The following is a 23,935-nucleotide window of genomic DNA, read 5'->3' as shown; positions in this document are numbered from 1 at the left end:
CTCGGAGTGCCCGAGGCAGCACACAGCTGCCAGCTTTCATCTGCCCCCAGTTCCTCGGGGCGCTGCGAGTCACATGATATAACCGAAGGGGACTGAGACGCACCTACTAAATCTTCTGTTCCTCTGCCCACTCAGTCTGGGTGCTGCACATTGCCCCGGCAGCAGGCAGCTGGCCATCAGCAATCAGCTGCATACCTCCTGCTGACAAATCTTCGATCTCTTCTTTGTGCAAGACCCACATACAAAGATCTAGCCCTGGTCCCCACGTCTACTTCCCGGCTGTAGTCTGGAAGAGTATTTGCATGTTCTGTCATCTTACAATGGCAGGACCTTGTTTGAAATGTGTACGTTTCGTAGAACACCCTGCATTTTGTAAAATCTGTGCTCTGTTTCTAGACTGTTAGTGGAAGATGAAAGAGTTCATGGGAGCAGAGTTAAAGCTAAAGTTGGAACCTTAGGAGCAAAATTGTAAAAAGAGTTATTTAAAACTTCCTTGCCAGCACATTTTTGAGAGTGTTGATGTATGTGCATGCAATACTTTTGCGGATCTCCAAGTAATTTATAAGACAGACAAGACATTAATTTTCATAGTTCTCTTGAAGAATATTTTATTTAGAGGATTGTAAAACCAGGTACAAAGAAATAATCTGATTCTGCAAATCTGCTTTGAAAAGTATGCTATAATTTTCCTACAAAGTTCATCAGCATCTCCTGTCTGTCTGTGCTGGGATGTGACAATTTATGCTTATGTACTTATGTATGTATGTATTGTGGAGTAATGTGAACATTAGCTTTGTTGTCATTTTCAGCTAGTTTATTGTGGTAAAGTTTTAAGGAATATTTAATACAGTTAACAAAGGGTAAAAAGTGTGAGTTTTGACTTAGTAAATACTGGGTAAAAAACTAGCTGGACGGCCAAGCCCAGAGAGTTGTAGTGAACAGTTAAATTTAGCTGGCGGCCAGTCAGAAGCAGTGTTCCCTAGGGCTCAGTTTTGGGGCCAGTCTTGTTCAATATCTTTATTGATGATCTGGATGAGGGGATCAAGTGCTCCCTCAGTAAGTTTGCAGGTGACACCAAGTTGGGGGAGTGTTGATCTGCTGGAGGGCAGGAGGGCTCTGCAGAGGGATCTGGACAGGCTGGATCAATGGGCAGAGGTCAGTTGTATGAGGTTTAATAAGGCCAAGTGCCGGGTCCTGCACTTGGGTCACAACAACCCCATGCAACGCTACAGGCTTGGGGAGGCGTGGCTGGAAAGCTGCCTGGTGAAAAAGGGCCTGGAGGTGCTGGTTGACAGCCGGCTGAACATGAGCCGGCAGTGTGCCCAGGTGGCCGAGAAAGCCAACAATGTCCTGGCCTGTATCAGGAATAATGTGGCCATCAGGAAGTGATTGTGCCCCTGTACTCAGCACTGGTGAGGCTGCACCTCAAATACTGTGTTCAGTTCTGAACCCTTCACTACAAGAAGGACATTGAGTTGCTGGAGCGTGTCCAGAGAAGGGCAGCAAAGCTGGTGAGGAGTCTGGAGCACAAGTCTTATGAGGAGCAGCTGAGGGAACTGGGGTTATTTAGTCTGGAGAAGAGGAGGCTGAGAGGAGACCTTATCGCTCTCTACAACTACCTGAAAGGGGGTTGTGGTGAGGTGGGTCTCTTCTCCCAAGAAACTAGCAATAGGACAAGAGGAAATGGCCTCAAGTTGCGCCAGGGGAGGTTTAGATTAGATATTAGGAAAAATTTCTTTACGGAAGGAGTGGTCAAATGTTGGAACAGGCTGCCCAGGGAAGTGGTGGAGTCACTGTCACTGGAGGTGTTCAAAAACCATGTGGACGTGGTACTTTGGGACATGGTTTAGTGGGCATGGTGGCGTTGGGTTGATGGTTGGACTTGATCTTAAAGATCTTTTTCAACCTTAATGATTCTGTGATTCTGTAAACATTTCTGTCTGTAGCTAGGTTATATGCATACTCTTCTCCTAAACTACAATCCAGGTGGCTGGTCAGTGACATGCAGAGGTCATGAAATGTGTGTTAGCATCTATTTCTTATTTTTAGTTCAGTTTTGTCATTAAAAATACTTTTGTGTCAGCCTGTGAAAGAATCTCCCAATAGTTAAATCATCTTAGTTGAATAATGAGATACAGCTCAACACAACCCAAAAAAGTAGTTCCCATTGAGTAATAGTAATTTTTTAAATAAATAAAATGTATTATTGCCATTTCACAATGTAAACAGAATAGTTGTTTTTCCCTCAAGTATGTGTTTACTAAAGGTCGATATTATCTCTAAAATGTAAATGCTTGAAAAGTTGCACTGTATTTTTAACATTATTAGGCAGTTGAGTAATGATGTGTAAGACTTTTGTTTTCATTTAATGTTGAAAGTTGTTGCTGAATTGGTGGTTAACTTCTAGTTTTCCATAGAAGCGGTCAGAAAGATGTGAATGGCATTTTCTGGAAGGGGAAAGTATGTTATATGTTTGTGCTGACAAGTGTCTGTACAGTGACGCGTTACAGCTTCCTTAAAACTGGTTTCTCAGTATCTGTAGGATTAAAGTGAATTGAAAAACAGTATCATGCAATATATCATAGGTTTATTGACTCTGCACAGCCATGCGAAAATCTAAACAAGGAATCTGAAGTACAGAGCAGGCTTCCTTACCCTTCTCCGTCCTTTTCCTTTGCAACTAGTAAATCTATTTATATTCCGAACAGACATTTGTATTCTTGAAACAGAAATATCACAATGTAGATTTCTGAAGATTTCTCGTAATCTTCTTTTTTGACATACTATCAGGTTTTTAAAGGAGTTTTCACCCTATATGACCAAAATCATACTCACATATCAAGGTGAATGAACTTTTCCCAAAAAGTAAGAACAATTAAAAAAAAGTATCCTGGAAGAAGTGCTCATATCTGGCAAACATTAGACTGAACATAAAAACTGAACTCAGTTATTAATTGTGTACAGGAAGACAGGAGAGAGGGTGATTGTTCACTTTATAAGAAACATCATAGAAGTGAGATTGGTGAGAACATAGCGCATTTTCATGAGAAACAGGATAATTTTGTCTGTCTAGTTTCAAAATTTATGTCTAAATTCTGGAAGAGTTTGATATATGTTTTCATAAGGAGCCCTTAGTCTTAAGGCAGCACAGCACTTTGTGTCTTTGATGGACATCAGCCAGCGCTGGAGAAGTGAGATGGGCTTCCCAGTACAGGGTACCTGTAGAATATATAGGGATATCTGCTATGTCTTACTATGATAGGTAATAATTGAGAAGAATATTCAATATACATTACTATTTCACCGTATATGCTGCTGTTTAATTCAACAAAATTGTTCTCTTTTTTAATAATGGTCTGTCATTAGCAGTCGCCAGTTTTTCCTTCTTAAGCAATATGTTCAGGGAATCAATTGTTTACTAGGGTGTGTCAGAAAACATAAATACGGGATGATTTATTTCCCCTCCAAGAATATAAATTGTTTGCATCTTTTGGCTATTCTACCTTTTTAATGATCTAGTTCACCGCAAGATAGAGTGATACAGACCTCTGGCTTGCATGGAAAATATCTAAAGAACATGCAGCTACACTAGCTAATCCTATAAACTTCTGTAATTTAGTCCCAAATTGAAAACTTGTACCTTATTTTAGGATGCAGAGGTCGAACAATGCTCTGGATTGTACTAGAGATGTCACTTCACAGAGAAGAAAGGTAACTTCAGGTCATGAGAGACTCTCTGGCACAGTTCTTCGAGACCAGTTGTTAATCCCAGTTTTGTCAATGTTAATCTCAGTGATTTATGTAGAGTTAAAATACAGTTCACTATTGAGCTAAACTTTTGCATGTGTTATGTGCAGTCATGGTGCTTAGAAGGTGCTGGGGTTTCAGTAAGATGTGAAAGCGTTCTGCTGGGTATTTTCTTATGTTTTAGAGAGCAGTTATAATGCATATTTAAATATCTTGTACATTATTATCTAAAATGCCTGTGTTTCTTAAATTTGTCAGTTGATCAGTCTATGAACATTACAATATATGGTGATATCTGTGATATGCTCAGCTGTACAAAAGAAAAAAATTATAAATGTACATTTCATAAATACACTTAGGTAATTTTTACTGAGGCATTAAAAATAATTCCTGAGTAAAAAATGCTCACCAGTCCATCTATCTATGTGGAGACATTTTTTTCTGGGTAGTGCTGAAATTTGGAAAACAAACCCTTGAAATGTGATGAAGAAGGAAATGTCCACCTTAGCAGGCATGCCAACATTTGGGAATGCTGAGAACATGTGGTAGACTCTGTAGCAAACATGAGAAAGATCTGACTGTTTTGTCTCAGGGATTTTTATTTTTTCCCGGTTTCCCTTTTAGTGCATTTTTGCTCCTGTCACTTTTTAAATGTGCGGTCTTCATATTTAAAATATTGGAAATTGAATTCTTCTCTGTCACTTCATTGTAACTCTGGAAATCAGTAGCAGTATTCAAAACAAACAGAATTTGTCCTTCTGGTATTAGATATAACCTCATATCAAAACATCTCCTGTGGACAATTATGATTTACAGTTACCAGCTGTATGTAACATTTTTACTTCAGTGCAAAATATTTTTGTAATTATATATTTTAAATAATCTGTGTTTATGTGTACCTTTTATGTGAAAATCAACTAAAATTTTGGGGATTTTGCATTAATTTCTGGTTTTGCAGATTTGGCATATATTTCCCATCTCCTCATTTTGATTTTGTTATTTAAGATGCAAAGAAGCAAAGCTTTTTAATGCACCGAATCTGTTTTCTTTTTGCGGTAGTTTCACATTTAATTACAGTTGTCTTTGATAATAAATTGTGTGCCAGAGTTTGCAATATATTTTATAAAGTGCAGTCCTTTGGTGAGTTGGTTACTGAAACAATAAGCGTTTGTGACAGGTTGTTTGCTGAATACTTCCTCTGTGCATATGGCAGATCATAGTTCAGTTGTTACAAGATTATCCATTGTGCCTTGATGATAAAAGAGAATACTTTCAGGCTGTGTTTAAAGCTGTTCTGCACTGTCCAAAGAATGGTTACGTTAAGTGGGATCGAAGAGAAGTTAGGGGAAGTTCACATCTTTTAAGAAGAGAAAAAAATGAACACAGCAAATAACTTGTAGTGATTTTAGCTTCCCGCTCATGATCTCTGACAGTATTTGTTGTTAATTTTTCCACTGAATTTAAAACTGCTTTGAAACAGGTAACCAATTCTGTAATAGAACATCATTAAATATTCTTCAAATTTATAGCCAAAAAAGAACCTTTAAAGGTATGTAGAACCATTCAGGGCCAGTATTTTAATTCCATATTTTTAAATCTGGACTGGTCAGAAAAATGAGGGTTGTTTTAGATATCAGTATTTTACCTAATTTTAGGTAATTAGGAAATTTTACCTAATTAGAAGAAGAAAGTAAGAAGTACTCACTTTCAAGATTGTGAGGACGAAGAACCTGTAATGAGGGGATAATCTGTAGCTTTCCTCACTTATAATGTGCCAAGGAATAGAGAACGAAGAATATAGTGGAATTTTTCTGTGAAGAATTAGATTCTGCTGTTGGTGACATACATTTTAGACTTCTAATATGTTGAAGGATCATTAATATCTAAATCAATGCAATGAAATATTTGCAATACAATGAAAATGAATTAAACCCCCATGTATTGTTTTGGTGATGGGGAGAGTATTTTTGGGAAAAGCAGAACGAAGAGTGACAGATTAAAAATATTTTACTTGAAAAGATTAATATAAGGAGGTACATTTTAGATCATCTCATTTCCTTTTTAATGCAAATCTGATTCTTTGGTTATTCACTTTTATTGTTTGTTTATGCTTAAACAAAAGTTAGGAATTACTACATATTGGGAATGTAGGCATTTTTATAATGCAATAATAATAGTGCAACTGTTGCACTCATTTCATCTATTGGTGAAAAGGGATTTCAAGGAAAAATAATTTTGAATAGAATTAAGGGATTCTTAAAGCGCTAAGCTTAATGTAACTGCAGTTCTTTAAAGCAGAAAAACAAGAGAGAAAACAAATAATGCCCCTTAAGCAGATGCTTAGGATAGCTACTCTTTGATTTTGGAGAGGTGGTGTGACGTGCAGTTGGAAACCTTGATTTATTGTGTTGTTATTTATATCTGCAATAAATGAGGAATAAGCCTAAAACATGAAAAGGGAAATTAGGTATTATGCTAGTTCTCTTACTTTTTGTATTTTATTTACATGAAATATACATTTTTTTAATGGTGTGTTGCTGTGCCTTTTGTTGACCATGTCTGTACACCAGGTCTGTCTGCCTGTTTCCATTGGTTTGTCATGTTCACTAATTAGGGAACTGCTGCATGATTCACCTTGTTAATTAGAGGGACTTGCACACAAAGGCCCTTCGGGCAGTGCGAAAGAAGAGCCTAGCACTAGTGCCCTGAGAAAGCTACAGCCTGTGAAGTAATTCTTCTCATCTACCTTCTATTTTTTATTTGAAATGAATAAATCATTGAGGTTTTCCTTGTGGAGTGAGAATGCAAGAATTCACATCTTTGTAAGATGTAAATTATATGTGATCAATAGAAGGGGATGACTACTGTATTGTACTTACAAGATTCCCTAATTTACTACTTGTCAGTGTATGAAAAATTGCTTGAAATATTTTGTCCCCACACTGTGGTATGTTGTTCCCTTGATCTGCACAAGAAATGAGCAGTAGCGGTTTTGCTATAGTTAAATCTAAAATAGGAAATATGTAGATTATTTAAATTTCAAGCTTGTTTTGCATCCCCAGTGGAACTTCATTTTGTAAGTGAACCCCCAGTACTACCCCACAACTTTTAAGGGGGAGAAGAAGGTGGGTGTCTGGCTATTTTTGTTCCCGATATTGCTCTGCCTCAAATCTCACTTTTGAAAAGAGTAGCATACTTGCTATATTGTGTATTCTTTAGTTGAATATAGTTTCAGAATAAATTAAAATTGTTTTTGTCATGTCACTTGGACTTGCTCAAACGACAATCCAGACTGCAAAAAAGGGTATTGCATTAAAAGTGCACAACCAGTCTCTACACTACACATTTCCCATCTGTTTATGAATTAGGAATTAACTTCAATGCCATTCTCTCTAACTATTTGATTAAAATTACATATTACAGCCAAATGATTTTTAGTAGATGGATACATTTGACTCATTTCCTCCTCAAATGAGGCTGGCAGTTTCAAGATGCAGATTTCCCGTTAGAATGGTAGAGAACTGGTATCAAAATCTAGGCATTTTCTTTTGGAATAATCTAGTTAATAAAGCCTCTTACCAGAATTTCTGGTTAACTAGTATTTTAAACGCACTTAAAATTTCTGCAATTCTGAATTTCTGTGGTAACGTCATATACACAGAGAAATTTTTACCAAAATATTGAAGTATTTATGTTGAAAAGTGTGGAAAATGCTTCAAACTGACTTGAGATTTTGTGGTGGACACACTGTCACTCTTCATTTCTACGAAGCTGAGATCTTCCTACCTACCTCAGTCTTCAGTTGACTCCATTGATATACTAACCAAGAACGTATTTTCCCTGGTTTTGGTACAGTTCTGGTGTACTAGTTCTTAATTATTTCAGATTTCAAGCGTGTGCCAAAGATGGAATAGAAATAAAACTAACAAAAGTCTATGCTATGCTATTGAAACTCGTGATGCTCAGAGAAGGTCATGCAGATAAAATTCTTGATCAGAGTCTCATAGTACTAACACAAAGTTGTAGCAGCCATTGAGAGTTTTCACTCTCCAGGTAGCTGTTGTATTACTCAGATACAATGAAAGATTCTTTAAAGTGTAATTTAAAAAAATATTTATTTCGGGGATACTTCACCATCTACAAAATAGAGCAGTTGATTCATGTTTTAGTACAATCCTAACACTGTGTTACAGTGGACAGGGTAGCCTCTGGGAATTACTCCAGCTGCAAGCATGGGGAGCTGATAGAAAGCTTGGTTCCGGGGTTCATCTGAGCATCGTATTTTCCAGTGCATGACTGTTAAAAAGCAAAGCATATTTCCTCACTTCTCTTAGTTGAGTTAGCTCCCATTATCCCCGTGTTTCTGCCAGACCTCCCTAACTAAAGTCACAGCTCAGCAAGTTTTCTGCTCTTTCTAACTCTAGTTCGCCACTCTAGACGTGACTGTCATTCATACAGGTTTTCACTGTATTTGATATTCCCTAATCTTCATTAAACATCAGTTTTGGAGCCCTTGCATAGTGTCTTGCTTCCAGGGGAAAGGAGAACATCCTAGAAATCTTATAAGGATAGTAAACCCCCACTTAGAAAAACACAGGGCCTGGGAAGAGATCTTAACCAGTCTTTCTCACCAATGCCCCAAGAGTGAGGATATTACTCTGTTGCTTACACCTGAATTCAGGAGCCTGTGAGTAAGCCATCAAGCTTTTTGGCTGGTATTCTTACCAGTCATATTTATACTGTAATGAATATGTCTTGTTTCCTTTGATGAACAGTTTGAGAAGATTTGTGATTGTCCGTTGTTGTGTTGCTCTGAAATAAAATAACAGATCTTACGGAAATTCTTTCAGAACTTTTTCTGATCTTAGTACAAGTAAGTTACCGGCATCTAAAAAAGTTGCCAGCTGTAGTAATGCTAATCCTGCCAGTTGTCTGTGCCTTAGAAACCTTTTGCTCAAATGATCTGTGTTTGGATCAGCAAATCTACCAAACACCATTATGGGACCTAACAAATACCAAGGCTTAAAGTAGGTGTGTCTCCAGCTTAGTATAGAAGAGCCTGGAACTGGTGCTACTGGAGAGAAGTTGTTTGAGGAATAGTATAACCAAAACCAGACAAAGCAGTTTTTAAGAAATGAAGAAATGTAATTATTAAGGTTACTGTAAGGATAAAAAAACCCCATTGTTGTAGAATTCTTTCAGAGGAATTTGAGGGATATCTTTCTTAAAAAAAGTAGTTATTGTACATTGTGTGCTATAGGTAGGAATATGTAGCTTAAGAGATTATTGGAGAGCTGCAAAAGTAAATGGTTTTAAGTTAAACTAAAATAGTGCATTGTATTTGGAAAATAAAAAGGGCAACCAAGAATACACAGAACTAACAAAAAGAAGTTCATGGATACCCATAATGAGCATTAGTTGATTAAAGGTACTAGTGAGATAAGGAGAACTTCAAACTATTTGGGGAATACAGTAGTACTAGACAAAGTATGGTAAAAAATTACAAGACTTTTAAAAATCACTCTCAAAATTCTTCATGCTTTCAATTTTTTGTATGCTATGAGTAATCTTTTAAGGAGACTTCTGAGAAAATGAAACCTATGAGCGTGAATATATATGAATCAGTTCAGACCGTATATAGTCTTAAGCAATAAGGAGATAAAATTGTAGTTTACTGATAATTGTTGTAAAAATTGCATTTAACTAGGCAGTGTACGTGACTTGGAAAAAACAAAATTAAGGCTTTCTTCAGGGAAAAATAAAAATGAAAGGGAGGATGCACCTGGCATTTTCTACATCAGAAGCTTGACATATATTGTGTTGAAAGTAATAGGGCAAATGTTACTGGAAAATTAGAGTAAACTTCTAGAACATAATGAAATTAGATGTAATAAGCATAAACGTCTATTGTAAAAAAGACACTTGGTCAAAAGTACCCCAGTTAAGGTTCCGGAACTGTATTCAAATGCTCATTATTTTGAGAAACATTCATCTTGGGGACATAAATGTTCACAACTTAGTCTTTGCCCAGGGTGATTTTTTTTCAAACACTGTGCAGTAACTTTCTAATGTTGTTAAAAGTGTGTGGGAAAGAAAAAAAAGAAGAAACAAACCCCAACAACCCAAACCAACACCACCTTCCTTTTTCAGTAAAGTAAAATCTTGATCTGCTTCAAATAGATGTACAACCGTTGCAAGTGATCACAGGAGCTTTTACTGAGTTGTGGGAGAATGCTTGTGGAGAAGTAGCATCCAGCTTTGTATTGAAGAAAATTAGATACAATTTGGCAGAGCTGTGAATGTTTAAAAGTCTCACAGAACATGTTCAGTGTATGATTTGCTATTACACATGTAAATCTTCTCTGGTATTGTATTACTGCAGTGCCACTTCTAAACTTAGCTGCTTTGGACCAGTTTCTTACCAGTTAGCGTGCTATTGCTGTAGAAGTTCTGCTGACCTTTATTAGACTTCAGTAATGCAAAAGAGAGGCAGAAGCATAGCATGGGCATTCTGCAGACATTATCTGTTTTTCAAGACTCGCTCTCTGAAGTTCACTGTTGTACTGATCCTTCTTCATCATTGTCCTGGACTTGTTGAGGTTACTGCCAGCATTTTTAATGAGTTTCATTTTTTTAATTGCACCTTCTACTGCAGACATCTTAGGACATGTGTAATGGCTCCACGTTTCAGGCTCTCCTCAGCAAAAAAGATGTTTTTCCAGGGGGTATAATCACTGTCTGAGACTGATAGATATATGTTGCAGAACCATCAATTAAGACAAGCTTTTCCCAGCATATGACCCTGTTATCAGGAATTAAACCATCCATCGCAAACAGAATTAGGAGGGATCTCCATTGATGCCTATTGGCTAGAAATCAATGTTTAAATAATTGTTTATATGATCTTGCTTTCATCAAACATTTCTGCCATTTAGCGGTCTCCATTGCCAATTTCCTGTTCAGTGTTCATTCCTGGCTGTCTTCATTCTTGATTGCAATTTACAGTCTGTCGATATTTATAGCTTCTGTCGTGCCATTAGCCTCTTCTCTGTCCTCTTTTCTTTTTCTTCTTAGGTGGTATTTCTGAACTATGTTGGGAATTGTAAGTAGCCAAAGTCTAGTTCTTTGTGGGCTGAGTTGGCTCTGTAACTACAGAAACTTAGTTTTACAACTCAGCTTCTATTCCCTTATCAAATCCTGTATTGACAGTATTTAAACATACATGACTACTTCCTCAAGCTCTTCTTTCTTCTTTATCTTCACAGTAATCTCTGTCACCGGGTTATTTCCTTCCAGGACAAAAAACATCCCTGATTTCTGCCTGTAGGTAGAGAAACACCTCCGTCACCTTTCTCTCTCTCCTGTGATACCACTCCTCCTTCTCCCTTTTATTTTTGAAGGTATTTATGTGTAGACTTGAATTGTTAAGAGTTCCAGTCATCCTTTTACTTTCTTATTATATTGAAGGAAATTAGTGAAGTCTTTGGCAGCTACAGCTCAGGCCCTTTTTCCATCTAGATCTCTGCTTTAAATAAAGCTAATTTCAGTTTGCTTAGGTTTTCCTCTCCATTTGGAGCACATCTCACCTTCCTTTCAAGGTGCTTTTTGCTCATGGTTTTGAACAACTCCTGTCTTACTGATAAATAGTGCAGTGCCTCATTTGCTGTTTGACATTCCCTTTTCCTGTGGATTCAGGTGAGCAAGAGGGATTCACTGGGATGTTTGCATAGCTGATATTAACAGATTTATTTCTCTTGGGAGATTCACTTTTGTGCTCACTGAAGAGGAAGAATTCTCTGACAGTACACATTACAGCCTCTGCTAGGCTATTTAATTTTCTGGATTGGAGAAGGTGTTTGACTTGAGATCCGTGGGTGTTTACACCAAGTATCCAGCATTTGTTTTACAGTTGTCTTTCCAGACCAAATTCATACCTTGAACAAATCCATGGAGTTTATTCCTCTAGCCATAACTTCCTTGAATTTGCTCTTCGTTTAGTTGATCTTGTAGAAAAGTGGAAAATAATCTTCACTGTTCTCTGTGATTATTAAAATACTAGGTAGAGTAATGGATGAGGGATTTAGTTCTTAAAGAAATCTTGAAAATCAATCCATACTCATCTGTGGAACAGGTGGTTTCTTCCAGTTGTGTGGACTGCCACAACTGCCAGTGGAAGTAGAAATGTAAGAAGAAGAAAAATTCACTGAGCATATATTCACACCATAATATTTATATATTAATACCTCAGTGGCTGTTCTCATGATGGCTTATAGTGCAGAAAAGGCTTAAAGCGAAAAAGGGTTGAAGTACATGCTTGGTTTCTGTTGCGAAGTTATTTACAAAGCATGCCACGAATAAGTGGTGCGGTTTTGGTTTTGGGAAATTATTAAATCTAGATTTTAAGATCTAATGTTGATACTTCAGATAGAGGTATGGCTGTCTTCCCTGCGGCATATGGCTTGTGGCACTTCTTTCTGAAATACCTAAATGTATCACAACAAATAATGATCTGAGGAACACAAACTAAAATTTTAGAACCTCTGTTTTTAGCTTTATTAAAGTAGTGAAGTAGTGTTCTTTCTGTGGTTTTAGTTAGGGCACTGTCACGAAGAAGAAGATTTTGTTGTGTGAAATAATATTGGTGCTTAATTCTTATACTGTACTTTTCATCAAAGGGATCTCTTTGAGTTAAACTTGTCATTAAGTAATGGAATACCTTTCAGTAAGTAAATGGCATGCTAAAAATAAATTGGGATCAGATAAGGAGCAAGGAACAGCATCTCATATGTAAGCATTTTTCTTGTATAATATATTGGAATATTTGTCTGTGTTTTAGATAAATATTTTGACTTTCAAAAAAGTTAATTGTTGTTGATTAGTGTGGTTCTGAATGAAGGTTCCCAGAGGGCAGAAATTTTAATATGCTATTGATAAATATATCCATATTAATTGTGATGATGGCAAGTTAAAGAATGATATTGCATCAGCAGTCCAATATGAAAATGAGAGTGTGAATGAATGCAGCTATCAAACGGTTGCATCTTGTTGGTTATGTAGTGAGTTAAATTCATTTTTGCTAAATTATGTTAATTAACAGGAAACTTATTTATTTTATCAGGATGTATAGATATTAACAGGTGCTTCATTTGTTTAAATCTCCAGAAATTATTAACCAGCTTAGAAGATAAACTATAGTGTAATAACAGGCTGCTTTCTTACTTTAAAATATAATAGATCATGTAAGGTAAGAAGCTTAAGTAGCTTTAGTTGCACAGGTAATTTTAAGAGCTATTTCAGAACATTGAAGATGGCTACACTTAATTCACATTATTCTTGGTGCTGAGAATTCAGAGAGTGATGACTTTAGAACTACGTATGTGAAACTGGTTGCAAAGTCATTTCCACTTGACGTGGAGAGCACAGTTCCAGAGTATACTGGGTAAAAGAGCCTCCACTGGTCAGGGTCATGCATTTGGCATTGGGTGGTACAACAGGTATATCTTAAAAGTAATCTCTGTTGACACTAAAGCAGAGTAATTAAATGTACATTAATTACACAACTCCCACAAAACTGTTTGGCTATTCCTAAACTTCTTGCAAAATACCTGCAATAACCATATCAGGTTTTATGACTATTAAAAATAGTTCATATCTCCATAGTATTCATTCTGAAAAGCTCCTGTTGAATCAGATGTTAGCAGCCATACTGCATGTGTAAATGTCTTTATGAAAGGTATAGTGTCCCGTTCTTTTGAACTGAAGCCAAGATACTGGCTTTTTTTTTTTTTTTAAACAAAAGTTATGATTAGGGATAACATTTTTGATGAAGAGTCAGATGATGAATAGGAAAGAGATTTGGTACAGATTATATGATATAGGGTATGAAAAAATAGTGTGTGCCTTGGAGATGGGAAGAAGAGGAAATTGGAATGGGTGTGTGAAGGAATCAGCAATGGTGGTTGGTCTTCTCCTGGATGTTAAATAACATCCAGGAATCATGTCAAATGTTTTGCTAGTAAGTATCTATAAACTGCAAAGATGTTTTATTGTAAGCAAATTGATGGTCAGTAGCGAATGTGCAAAGATGTTCCCTTAAGCCAACTGGATTACCCTAATCACTGCGAGATGAATGCCTGTGTTGGTAATCGGTATCAGGATCGTAATTCTTTTTAAATGTAATTTTATGATTGTTTGTCATAAAGGCTTACAGGAGGTTGTTCTTTTCTATTCTAGTATACCAAGGTGTGTACTGTAAAACCGATATCAGAAACTTTGTTGTGGTTTTGTCTGGAGTTTTTGTACCTGGCAGCACAGTCCTTATTTGTGTTAAAGTAGTGTCTATTAGTCCCACTGGGACTAGATGATAAGTAAGGCACATAGTACAGAAGGATCCATGTCTGGAGAGTTTATAGCCCAAATAGACGAGCTGGGTGAAATGGGGTGAGAGGCACAGGGAAGTGAAGGAAAAAGGTCTTGCCAGTATTCACCCCGGTGTCAGTAGAACAGAGCCCAGCTCCTTTGGCTTCATCGGCTGAGCCAGGTTTCCTGTCACGCACTAAATTATAGGTAGTTGAAAATCTTGAGCATTTGTTTGGACAATCAGTGCTAGGCTGAAACATTTGTCAAAAATTAGTGTGCAATATCAAGAACTAGCTTTAGCTTTTCTCACTGAATAGAAAAGAAAGGACAAAGAACCTGAGGAGTAAACGAGTGCAAGTAGACTCTTCAGTCTATTCCATGTTTGCTTGGTAAAACAGCACCAGATACTTTGCAGGTTTTGAAGCAAAGGAAGGATTTGTCCCACTATGTGGAATTTGGAGAAATGACATGTTTTGCTTTATAATTTGCATGTGCAAAAATTAAAAATACTAAATTACAGTTCTTAGAGCAACTTTTCAGAGGCACTATGTGCTTATATAACATGTTGAAACAATCGCTGTACATTGCAGTACAGGTAGTACAAAGAGCCAAGTAAGTATTAGCTTACTGGTGGTTTGAAAGTGGTGATTTTGGATCAGATACTCACATAATAACATTTGTATGATACCAGTTATCTATCAGACTATGTTTCTGACCTGCACCTCCCAGGAAACGAATACTTAACTCCAGTGCAAAATTTCTTATTCTGTGAAGCCATCCACTTTACAACTTCCTCTAAGATCACTCTAAGCCAGTTGGCCCTCACTTAAATATTCATCAGACTTCTGATAATTGTGATAACCCTTATAGGCTGGCAAGCATGGCAAATTAGCAAAAAGATGATTGATCTTTTTTTATATGCAGTTTTATCTTCAACCTTTCCTGGATATATATTATACTATAGTAATAATTTCTTCTCTAAGGTATTTGCCAGTATCTGGATTTGCACATCTATTTACAGTTGCCTTGAAGCCTCATAATTACAATACAGCTGAAATGTCCATTTTCTTTCCCTGACTACAAATAGGGATCAATCGAATTTTAAATGACTGCTTACGGGCTAGCTTCCGATCATGACCTTTGTAAATGATTAGAGCTCTCCACTGTTGCTATCTACCTTGAAAGGGTAAGCGGGCAGGTCTGTCTAACTGGCATTTAATCTGGAAGAGAGCCAAAGATATTTGAGCTAAAAACCTAATATGAGTTGGCAAAGAGAAGTACGTATAGACCTTTGCACTATTATTTAGATATTTTTCCACGTTTCTTTTTTGTATTTAGGAAATTCTTTTAGCCTGTAGATAAACGGGATGTGTATTTGTAGATAATTTTATATTGAAGTTATGATAATAGCTGGAGTTGCAAAATATATAGCATAAAAATGTGAAAAAATGGGTTTTCAAACTCAAAATGTACTGAATTCTCTTTTTCTGAAGAACGTGAAAATATGTTGCATTGCTAAATAAATAAACCTGAAAAATGCACTAAATAGGATGCATGAAGTGGACCTGCTTTTTCTAGGCAGAAGTGAATGGAGAAAAGATACTGTACATTGGTACTTTTTTGTTTAAACCTTCTTTCCTTTTAATGTTGGCCAAGATAGTTCAGGCTCCACTTGTATAGGCATCTCACATTTAAGTAATGGCTGAGACACTTCTATCTACACTTGTCAGTTCAGTTTTATTTTAATGAAGAATTGTGCCTGTATCATACAATGTTTTTATTACCACTGCTGGATTTCTTGGGGTAGTGTTCTGTGCGTTTCTGTTGAAGTGGGAACAAGTATGACATCAGTGAGATTAGAAAACAAACACTTCCTCTGAATTTGTTGAAGGATTTTGAAACGCAGAGATTTGAAATTAATAAGAATGATTACTAAAGCATTAGATAAATGCTTTTATCTAATTAAAATCATATGCTGCATTACCTAATCAATTATTCTTGTGTAGTGTTGGTGATCAGAATATTTATTGAAGTAATACTGTTCATGGGAATATGTCTTTTGTCATTAACTCACTAAAAGGATTATGCAATTGATAATGAATATGCAGTCCTACCTCTTAATCATGTGCTGGCCAGAGTATTTTCTCTTTTTTTCTGTAGTATGCTATACTGTTATGTAATGCAGCTGGCAGGTTGTTTTCTTAGCCTCAAACAAGTTAAACGTGCTGTTACCTAAATCCTAATCCCAGAAAGCAGTTGAAAATTAAGTTTGTAGGGTTTTTCTGTCAGCTTACCTTCTGCTAATGTATAGGTAGAGGTGTTTTATTCATTTAGACATTAATTTTTTGGAAGCAAATATCAAGTATATTTGAAATATTCAAAGGAAACCTGAGATGAAAGAAAATGTTTCAGATTTGAGGATTTGAATTGGTGTTTACGTTCTTCATATCAATTTTAAACTGGAGATGTGTAATTAGTATATACTTACTGGCTAAGGCATTTTTCAAGGATAAGGATGGAGTTTTCAAAAACAATTGAGTTATTTGGAAGCAGAAATCCTGTGGAAAGTCAGGAGAACTTCTGTATCTTCTTTATTACTCTACTGCAAGGCTGCATGCTTGAACTGCTAAAATGGTATTTCTAGGAACGGCACAGTTCTGTTAAGGATTGCTCATGTGTGACTTACCTCACGCTCACAAGTCTGCGAATAACTTTTTGAAATGACAACAGAATAAAAGCTAAACAGAGTTTTTTCTCTTTCTTATAGATGCAGCAACAAGAACTTGCACAAATGAGGCAGAGGGATGCCAATCTAACTGCATTGGCAGCTATCGGTCCCCGGAAGAAACGGAAGCTTGATTCACCTGGACTACTTACCATAGGAGGAGAGGTATGTTTCTATCCACAGAATAAGAGGACTGATTATTTCAAAACCTAGTAGGAATAACTAGAGATGCTACATGCCAGTATTTTCAATGGAGTGTGTAGCTTGGAAAAGGTGATGCAAATCACTAAATTAGAAGGACTGCGAGTTCAGTTTATCTTTCCACAGTTAAAATGACATCTCCTCTTAGTCCTATTTTCAAGTGTTAACTTCCAATAGATAAGTAAAGAATAGTTTAAAAATAAGTTAAACGTGAATTATAGGTGTCTCCCTTAAACACTCCCTTCACTGCCTTTATACTGGTTTTCTCCTCTGCATAATCTAAAGGAAAACAGAAAAAAGAGTAGGGCATGAAGAAATACCCAGAAAAATATAACTGTACTCTCGCTTACAGTTTGGACCAAGAGCTTTTAGTAATACCAGTAAGTGTGGTTTTGTGACAAATATGTGTCAGAACTTTACAGAATGGTTGGTTGTTCCCTGCAACTGCAAAGACGAGTTTGTAATCATGCTGAGTTGTATGTAATTGTAATAATAATACTATGCTCTAGAAGTAGAATCAGCTTTGTTAGCATGGCTTTCCTGTTATCTTAGAGGGAGAAATAGCTGTACCACACAGTGCAACACAAAATCCTTAAAAGCAGGATATGTATTAGACAAGGTGAGAACTACAGTAAATGTGTGTGCACTACCTTGCATAACTCGAGTACTGTGTTGTATAGGTATAGTTGGGCTGCTTTTGTTTCTGCTAAATTGCCTATGCAATAGGAGTCAAAGTAATTCTCCTTACTATATGTCTGTTCTGAGGAAAATGCAAACATTTTGTTTTGAGTAACTGACTAACAGTTTTGGCTCAGACATTGACTGTCTAAATGCCAGGCGTTTCCAAAGGCCTTTTTGTTTCCCTTTTTGGATAGCTTTTATCTGAATTCTCTCTCCCTTTTCATGTGCTAAGATTAGTGCTAAGGAATTAGCTGAGCTAGGAATAGAAGTGGAGCTTGTTTATATTCTAAAGTTGACTTACGACTTCAGATGCATAGGAGGTGCTCCTGTTTTCTGGTCAAGTTAGTTTCAGGCTGAGAAAGCTTCCTGGGGTTTGTGTTGTCCTGTTAAAATCTCTTCCTTTCAGTCTGTCTCCTTGTCTTAAATTCAGTAAAGCATTCTGTTCTCTTCCATATGCACCTGTAAGAAATCCTGCAGCAACACGCCAAAGGGAGCTTTCATTACAAGCTCAGTTGGATAGCGATAGCATTAGCTTTCACACAGATTAATATTAAAATAATTTGAACCTTCTAATAATACATGGATTCAAATTTTAACAAATGTACATTTCCAACTTGTCTTCACCAAAGGGATATTTTTTCCTAAGTATCAGAATTTAATTTTTATTGTCTATTGCCCTTGTTTTAAAAAAATTATCCTCTTTTTCTTTTCATAGCTTTTCGTAGTATGGTAAACCAAATTGTGGTCACCTTTGGTGAAACATTTTATTTGTAGCTATATGCCTGAATGGGTTTATGGTAAACAGTTTCCGTCTTGCTCTAGAAGCTGCTGACTTTCCTGGTATACTGCTTCAAAGAAAGATATAGGTCTGTGGCAAATCCAAAGGCTTCTGGAGGTTTTTTGCTTCATTTGTTGCTCCCCCAGCCCAAATTTGGCTGAACTTCTGTGTTATCCAATTGACAAATTATCCTTCAAGTTTTTGCCTATATGTGGATTTCCTGGATGCATGAATTGTGTGGATCTTCTGCCAGTTCAGACTGAATTGCTCCCTTCCCTCTCCTCCTAGCTCCAGCTCTCCTGGCCAGCTCACATCGGTGTCTGGCTGCAAGTTGATTTTAAGGACTTGGAGACTGTATCTGGATTATTCAGTGGCAATTGTAGAAGCTGTGTCATGCAGGTTGGCTGCTAGAGAATCCCTTTCTGTTAATCTCTGAGCTATTCATTAGGGCTGTGATGCAGAAATAAACTTAACTACTCAAAAATGTTTCACTCAAAAAAGGTACTGGAAATTTGCATTGTTTGTCTAAGACTATGTGATTTCTCTTCTTTGGATTTCTGGAGGTTATAAACAACATAGAAAACTATTACAAGACTATGTCCTGTCTTACAGACATCCCTTTAGCCTAATTCCACCTTCAGATGTCTGACTTCCACCATGGTCTATGACCCTCTGATTTCTTTAAGGATTTTCTAAGCTTCTTAGCAAGTCCTTGCTACTGGTAATATTGTGTTTGCAAGGTCTGACTTGGCAAGAGCTTTCTTGGCCTGCCCTTTTTTTATTTTTGTCAGAAGTTGTTGGTCTCCTCATTAATCTTTTTTGACATATATGTCTGCTTTTGTTGCAGCTCGGACACTGCATGTTTGCTGATCCAAAGATACATCATTCACAAATCATCCCCCTTGCATGTTACATTTTTTCCTTTTCTGAACTAACTTTTGTTTGATATTTTACTTAGTTGCATTGGCCATTTTTTTTCAATCAGAAGTGTTGGATTTCAGTCCAACTCTTGGTTCAACAGAAATGCTAGCTCACAATTTCTCTTTGGAAATTGGATCTTTTTAATAATACCCTTTTGATCTGAGCAGGAGGTCAATTTAGGGAGTAGTGATGGTTATTTTGCTTAAGAGAAAAAAGTTGATGGAAAAGCTTAGTGTTTCTGTGATCAAGTACTGTTTGTTGTATACAGAGAAACAGCTCTTATACAGCTTTTATAAATGTGAAAAAGCTTGTGCTCATAATTGCAAATATTTTTCCACCAGCACTTTGTTCAAGTGTGTTTTCTTTAAACTTGTTCTGTCTCACATTGCCAGGGCTCATTTGGACTTCTTTGCTTTTTTTTTCAATCCATAGCTAAATAGACTTTTTTTGGGGTGGCAGGATTAGTTTAAGTTACCAAGGCCAGGCCCATCATTTGCTTCTTCGTTACTAGTACGTCTGGCTTTTTTGATTACCTTTACTTGCGGGGATGGAAAATCATCAGTTTTGGGGTGAGGTTATTTTTCCGTGATACATAGAGATTCGCTTCTCCATGCAGCCATATAAAAAATTCCTGTCGAAAAAATGGGGAAAGATATTTTACAGAGAAGTGGATGAACAGGGGCGAGACATCCTCAAATAACACTGCCACCAAACGTGTACCTAGTTTCAGACTGTGATTACACAGTAGCCTGAGCTAATCTGACTGTGATCTCTATCCCAGTCCCTACTAGTGCATTCCTGACCCTTCCCTTTCATTGGCTCTGGCTCTTGTTGTACCCTGTGCTAACCCGTTTCCATTTGATAAATTGGCAGAAAGCTAACCTAACAACAATAAAAAGTGAATAGTTTCTGCTTAGCTTGCTGAAGTAGTTTGGCCTAGAGCCCATTGAGCACTGGAGAAGGAACTTACAACAAGGCAGAGGCAGCAAACTTGAGATCACCTGCTCTTCATTTGCTTTCTTTTTAGTACCTTTCTTGTCTTCTCTTATTTTAGATAATCTGCTAGAAACACAGCTTCCTCTGTAGCAGCCAGCAGCTCATCAGTAATTCAGCCTGCTCATTATTATAATGCAGTTTAGATCAAGAGTGAAAGAGAAGAGGTAAAGAGAAATGAGATACCTTTGGAAGAATTCAGCTTCTCTGCCTTGCAGAGTTGAAAATACTGCATTTGCAGAATTTAATCGTTTTTTAAATTTATTTAATGATACTAGACAAAATTATTGGAAAATATCTTTTAAATGTTACTACTTTTTGGAATTAAGGCATGGTTATCAGGTTAGGTATCTAACTCCTGAACTATGTTATGCATTTAGAAGCAGTACTGCCTAATTCTTATTTGCTGTGTGGGTCTTGTTAATGCTTGTGTGTGTTGGTACACAGCATTGGATGGTGAAGGTAGGGCAGTGGATGACATATACAAGAAAGGGAAGACAGCAACCACTTCAGCTCTTTAGTATCCTTAAGCACCTCTAATGTCAGATTAGAAACAATAAATTTTGAGTTGCTTTTGTTTACCTTCTGAATTTTGAGTCTATTCAGTTCATATTGTCAAGCTTTTTTTTTTTTAATTGTAAGGCTTTTAAGAATTAGGATTAAAAATCGGTTTTGTTTATGAAATAGATATTTTCATGTAATTGGAAGAGTTAAAGCCTTAAGAGCGTTAACTATCACAAGACTAGGTCAGGTAACTTTACAAATTAAATATTTGAGTAGTGCTAATGTGGCAAGAATGCAGAGTTTGCATATTTCAAAGTTCCTCATTTTTTCTATGGAATTAAATTGTGGGGGTTAAATGCAAGTATTTTTCTGTATTTAATAACAATAATAATTAAATAATTTGGCTTTTCATCAAGACCTATGGCTAGTATCCCAAAATACATAAATATAGAGTATATGTTTGAAATATCTGAGGGTATAATTTGTTTAAATATCAAGTGAAAGCCCTCTCCTGGTACTTGCTGGCACAGATGGTTTTTGAATACTGAGCTTCCAAAGGCAGCTTCAGGGCTAGTTCAGTGAATCACCGCTTATTGAAGACAGTCATTTTAGGGATAAGAAAAAAACCCTCTTTCTCACATAGTGGAAGAGCAGTCATCTTAAGAATTCAGCAAACTATCCCCAACACTGTCTTCCACAATTTGCAGGACCATATGTTGGGCCAGTGCTCAAGGGAGATCCGATACTTTGTGTCATTTCTCATCCAGTATAATCCAACCCTTGTATTAGTCAAGAAAGATAATGTTATTGCAGACCTGGAAAGTCCCAAAACAACTACAGTTAAAACAAGAGATGTTTTGTGTAGAGAAAAGCTAATTACTACAGTGATTGTGAAATGTATTTCGTGTACAAGGCACCACATTTTTTTAATTAAATTCATCTTTCAGATGGTATAATTTGAGCATTTTAAAGCTGTTCTCATGTTAAGGTTTTGTATAAAACATGATTAAGATTCTGGTTTGAGACTTGCAAATCTGTGTTATACCAGAGACTTCCAAAAGCAGACATAGAGAAGTTACTTAATATTCCTCTCTATCAGATCTTTATACTACTAGTAATTCCTAAGTTCTAAGTGGAAATGTAAGGATGAATTCATAATTATTTGTGAGGCACTTGGGTACTACGACATAGTTGGAAAAAAGTACTTTTGACTACAGTCTCTTTTTAGTTATCCAGGACTGAACATGATTAATTTGTTTGCACACATTAGAGCTGGCATTCTCCCTTCATGCTTGGGTTATCCATAGACATTTCAGCAACCCCTGCAATTATTCCTCAAATCCATTGTTAATATTTTAACAATATCAAGAAGAAATCAGGATACGAGGTAATTTTATCTTTGAAATGGGTCGGACATGATTTAAAACGTACGACAGAGTCGTCCCTTGGAAAACCTGGCCTTTGTTTCCTTCCTTTCTTGCCCTTTTAAACAGAGAGATGTATAGTATGTCTTACAGAAGGATTGTGCATTGGGTTCTCTCCAAAGTGTGTACTGAAAGAATATCATGTAGATTTAGAAGTTCATGAATCAGCCAACATAACTGTGAGGCATAACTGCTTCTGACAGATCTGAAACAATTAGAACCAATGAATAGTCTTTTATTTTGGGGAAAAACACCAGTCAGTAGGATTGCCATGCTTTGAGCAAATCTTTAGGCTATTCCCTCACCTTTTTGGAACTAAAGTAATTTTGTGGCATCCACTTTCAAAGATCCTTGGAATGACTTGTTGTACATCAAGTCTCAGCTTGGTCTTTATACTGTATAGTTGGCTCTTGATAAATTACTTTTTGTTTTAAGTGGTCAAGATATGTTTAGAAAGCAGTGGAATCTAAAGATCCTTTACACTTGTTAAGCTTGAGTTATGTGAAAGCAGATACAATAGACCAGAACACCTTTTGCAAGTGTTTATGGTCCAAGAAGCTAAAGCTTGCTTTCTGTACTTTTAAACCTGTAGACTAACAGCAGAACAGGAGGAATTTTTATGCTTTATTGTATCATTGCCTTTTCAAGCACTCTTTGCTCCATGTATCACTGACATGATAGAATGCAGTGGTTATCTCAGACCTTATTTTGGTGCAGGATGTCACTGTTGCTGACAGTTATGATTTTGTTTGAGGTATCCCAAAACTATCAGTTAAATCTATGGGTTTGAATTTTCAAGGAGACAGAATAAAGTTAAAGAGTCTGTCCTTACAATTTCTTTAATGGAATTACATGCATACTACTTTATGAATCTTTGAAAATCTCAAGTTTAGCTTCAGCTTCTCTGGCTTGTTTTACTTCTTGTTTTCAAAAGTCAAATATTAAAATAATTCACAAGAAATATGTTAATATCTATTTGAAAATCAGTCTTTTGAAAGACTATATAGAAGTTCTCCTAATTAATAATTGCACCTATTTTTGTCATTCTTAAATAGAGGGATTTCAATTTTAAAATAAATTGCCCCAATGATGAATTTCCATTTAATTTCAATTTAATTTCAAACTGTGTTTTAGCCCATGACGAACACATTCTATTTTTTTTTAATTCTGTTTTTATTTTATAAAACAAGATTTATAAACATTAATGCATTTTACAGACTTAGTAGTAAAAAATAGGAAGGCGTTAAAGATGATGGATAATGCTATACTTACATCGATTATTAATAATTCTGATTTGGAGTGAATGTACAGAAATACATTTCTGTGCCTGTTGCAAACAGGCAGGAATACAGACAGTGAGTCAGGAGGCAGTAGAACAATTTTGCATGGATCTCAGTTGACAGCAGGAAAAAGCCAGGCAGCAATGCAAGAAAATAAAAAGTGGCTCTGTGCCAGCAAAAACATTCTTTTTTTACTAGCAGAACAGGTTTGCATACTGTATGTATTCCTTTGATCTATGTAACACAAAATATTCTGACAGAGGTTCAATGATATTAATCATTTTTCCTTATTGGCCAAGACAAATTTGATTTTTACTTCATT

General features: G+C 36.4%; 1 protein-coding gene across 1 annotated transcript in view; it reads left to right on the top strand.

Moving 5' to 3' along the window:
- LOC309409571 (transcription initiation factor TFIID subunit 4-like) overlaps positions 1–23,935 on the top strand; it is a gene marked incomplete at its 5' end in the record, with an annotated part of 148,095 nt that overhangs the window by 85,366 nt on the left and 38,794 nt on the right. The window contains one exon of the mRNA XM_082005740.1: positions 16,874–16,996. Coding sequence (XP_081861866.1) covers positions 16,874–16,996 — 123 coding nt within the window. The remainder of the gene's footprint in view (positions 1–16,873; positions 16,997–23,935) is intronic.

The sequence above is a fragment of the Phaethon aethereus genome (genome assembly GCF_964289735.1).
Source record: "Phaethon aethereus genome assembly, chromosome: 13".
Taxonomy (NCBI): domain Eukaryota; kingdom Metazoa; phylum Chordata; class Aves; order Phaethontiformes; family Phaethontidae; genus Phaethon; species Phaethon aethereus.
The sequence above is the reverse complement of the archived record's forward strand: the minus strand, read 5'-3'. Positions and strand labels throughout refer to the sequence as shown.